The sequence below is a fragment of the Phytophthora parasitica genome (genome assembly GCF_000247585.1).
Source record: "Phytophthora parasitica INRA-310 unplaced genomic scaffold supercont2.2, whole genome shotgun sequence".
In the NCBI taxonomy this organism is placed as follows: Eukaryota; Oomycota; class Peronosporomycetes; order Peronosporales; family Peronosporaceae; genus Phytophthora; species Phytophthora nicotianae.
Genome location: NW_008648988.1, coordinates 2,823,380 through 2,826,471, shown reverse-complemented (window position 1 = coordinate 2,826,471; position 3,092 = coordinate 2,823,380). Strand labels below are relative to the sequence as shown.

At 44.7% G+C, this 3,092-nt stretch overlaps 2 protein-coding genes across 2 annotated transcripts; both read right to left on the bottom strand.

The window, feature by feature from the left end:
- Positions 1-2,187: 2,187 nt before the first annotated feature.
- PPTG_21005 (hypothetical protein) lies at positions 2,188-2,523 on the bottom strand (the record flags this gene model as incomplete). The annotated part of the gene is made up of 1 exon (XM_008894438.1): positions 2,188-2,523. One exon carries the CDS (start codon positions 2,521-2,523, stop codon positions 2,188-2,190), a length of 336 nt encoding a protein of 111 aa, XP_008892686.1.
- Positions 2,524-2,678: 155 nt separating this feature from the next.
- On the bottom strand, positions 2,679-3,004 carry PPTG_21004 (hypothetical protein; the record flags this gene model as incomplete). The annotated part of the gene is made up of 2 exons (XM_008894437.1): positions 2,679-2,870; positions 2,951-3,004. The coding sequence occupies 2 exons, from the start codon at positions 3,002-3,004 to the stop codon at positions 2,679-2,681; spliced, it is 246 nt and encodes an 81-aa protein (XP_008892685.1).
- Positions 3,005-3,092: the final 88 nt, after the last annotated feature.

The following is a 3,092-nucleotide window of genomic DNA, read 5'->3' as shown; positions in this document are numbered from 1 at the left end:
TAAAGCTATGTAGATATGCAATGATTGGCTCCTAGAGCCCCTGGAACCATGTACCAGGTATTACAAGAGTGACAAGTCACTCTTCATGTAACTTGGGTACACTGGGGGTACGTACCCCGTTACACAACGACAGATAAAACCGGCAACGCAAAAGCCGGCATTACATAACCGCTTCCATAGTAACACAGCGACACTTTTATCCAATCAAATTCAAATATTTTGAAATATGTACCCAATCATGGAAATATGGAGTACATGTGGAAAATTGAGCCTGACGGGGTAATCAACGACATGGTCGACAAACGGAGCAGACTGCTGGCGCTGCAACGTATGCACACACGTCTCGCTACCCGGTAAATTGTACTTTTTAAGAAAATTAGTCAAATAAATTTCTAAATTAACAATATTTTGTATTTTTTAGCCATGAGCTTACATCTCAGAAGCCCCAAACGGCAAATAAGAGCACGGAAGACCTCGAGCAAACTCGCGTCGAGTTTGTAATCAACTTCTGGAGAAACTTTGCTGCGTATCAGCCGTCTGAAATTCTCAACGTTGATGAAACCGCCATCGACTTTGATATGCCCCCCGCGCGAATTTGGCCAGGGCGTGGACGAAGGGATGCTGCGCGGCTTGCCAACACGTCGAAGCATGCGGGGCGGATGACTGCAGTGCTAACAACTCGTGCAGACGGTAATTGTTAAATTGCTTGTTTGTAATATTTTTTATTAACATTTTTTTTATATTACAGGTAAAAAAAAACTTCCCATTCTGTTCATAGTGCGTGGCAAGCTCGGAGGTCGAATCGAAGCCAACGAGTTTCAAGAATACCCGCCAGGACATTTCTACACAGTACAGGAAAGTGTGTGGATGGACGATATAAGTTGGGAATTTTATGTTAAGAAGTTGTTAAAATACGATATAGAAGGACCCACCGTCCTGTTTCTTGACAACTGTGAGTGTCATGTGTCTGTGGCCGGACAGCGGGTTGTAGCTGAAGAAGCTAACGCCATTGTGGTCCCACTCCCTCCAAATAGCACCGCAGCGTGCCAACCGCTGGATGTTGGGGTTATGGGACCCCTAAAAGCCAAAATGCGGACCAACTGGTCTGGCATTACTGGGGGCACGGCTAAACAAAAGCGCATCCGTGCAATTCGCGCAACAATTGCTGCTTGGAATGACATTTCTGAGGAGACAGTAAGAAGGCAATTCCTCAGTATCCTGAGATTAGCATTTAAAAAACTTTTTTGCAGAACATCCGGTTTTCTATTTGTTTTATGCTCTGAAACATTAGTTTTCATCCAATCAAAATCTTTAATTAAACGGATACCGGCTTTTCCGTTCAATGACTTACTATAAAGATGGGTCAGTGATGCCACCGAAATCTGTCGTTGTCTGTATATCCATCCAATTGGATTCTTCAAGACTATTTTTACGATTGATTTTATTTTTTAAATACTTTAATGTATTCTAACACATTTTAAGAAATGTGTCGAGTTTATCACGAGCAGCAGCTCCAGCTTCAACGAGACCTTCTCCTCGTTCTCCTCCACTTGCTGGACCTCGTGGACCTCCTGGTGTAACGGGGTTACACGCGAGTGGCTACATGCAGCCACTTGATCACGACAATGAATTCCACGTTGGTGTGAGGTACACGAATGGTTACATTTGACAGACCACTGGTCTGTGTGCATTTAGACTTCCTATTGGTTGAAAGGCGATCTCTTTCAACCAATTAGCTTAGCAGGATTCTGCCAACCACTCGTTGGCAAATACCTTTCATTTAGAATATCACTTTAGGAGGAAACCCAAACACAAAACATAAAACATAAATAACAGTTCTCATTTTTACGGTAAATCAGCTTTTGCTTACTTATTTAACCCCTTTAGCCCCGCCCATTTAGGGCAAAAGCTACCCTGTATGGTACAGGATTATACAATATATAACCTTTACTATAAGCGGAGTTTTTGCGAGGATTTGCAATTTTGCCGATGGAAACCTGTCAAAGACAGGATAATAGGAACTAATTTAAAGTGCGTACCCTGTATTCTCCACGATAAGCACCAAACAGTTCGTAGACAATTTTGACAAAATTTGGGATGCACCATCTCTCACATCAATAGCTGAAAACTACACGACACAACTGCTAGAAGTCACCACAGTGTTGTCTCCGTTGGTACTTCCCTCGGTCACACTTCTGGCGACGCTCTGAGTACCTGGCGGTGCTCGAAGACGAATACTCTTGGCACCGGGAGGTATGTTGGCTCCAGCTCTCCAGAGATCATGCCAAATTTGGCTGAAGGTAGCTGAATTCTTGGGACCGTCGGGATCATGCTGACGCACTTTTTGACACAGGTAGATTTTGCCACGAGTCCCTCCCTCAGACTCATCACTGCTGCCGTCTTTGCCGTCTTCTTCTCTTGCTTTACTGGTCTCCTCTTTTGCGAGCGAGCACTCGACGCAATAGTAAGTGGTTTCCCACGCGGAAGCCCCAACACGCAGTATAGAACAAACCTTGCACGCATACTGGCGACGCTTTGTCCCCTCCTTGCCATCTTTTGTCCTTTAACGCCGACGTGATTCCACTTGTTCCAGTGTGTGCTTGGCTGGTAACGCATAGCGCGGTACGGAGCAGCTTGACACAGGTCGATCTGCTAGTGCTTCTACGCTCAAGTCGCCTTCAAAAAACAGCTGGTCCCATGCTTAGCAAAGCTGCTTGCATCAATCCCATGAACTCAGCATGTGTCGGAGGAGCCTTTCCAGCGTTCAATCTACTTTGTTCATGGCGGTAGATTATGTAGGCATTCACGAGCGACATATCGACAAGACCCAGGATGATCGTATGATAGTATTTTTTCATTTTCATCGCTCCCTGTATAATACAGCATAAACCAAAATAGCGTTAGGTACCAATTGTGTAATATACCGGATACGGAAAACAAAACAACTAACCTGTATAGAATATCGTTGCAGACGCAACTGGTCATGAGTGTCCGCTCCCCCCATTCCGTTCTGGTAATCCTTGATAAGCTGTGGTGTAGGGATTTGAACAATATCGGCACCTTGGCGGCGTGGTAGAGTAGTCCTTTTGATG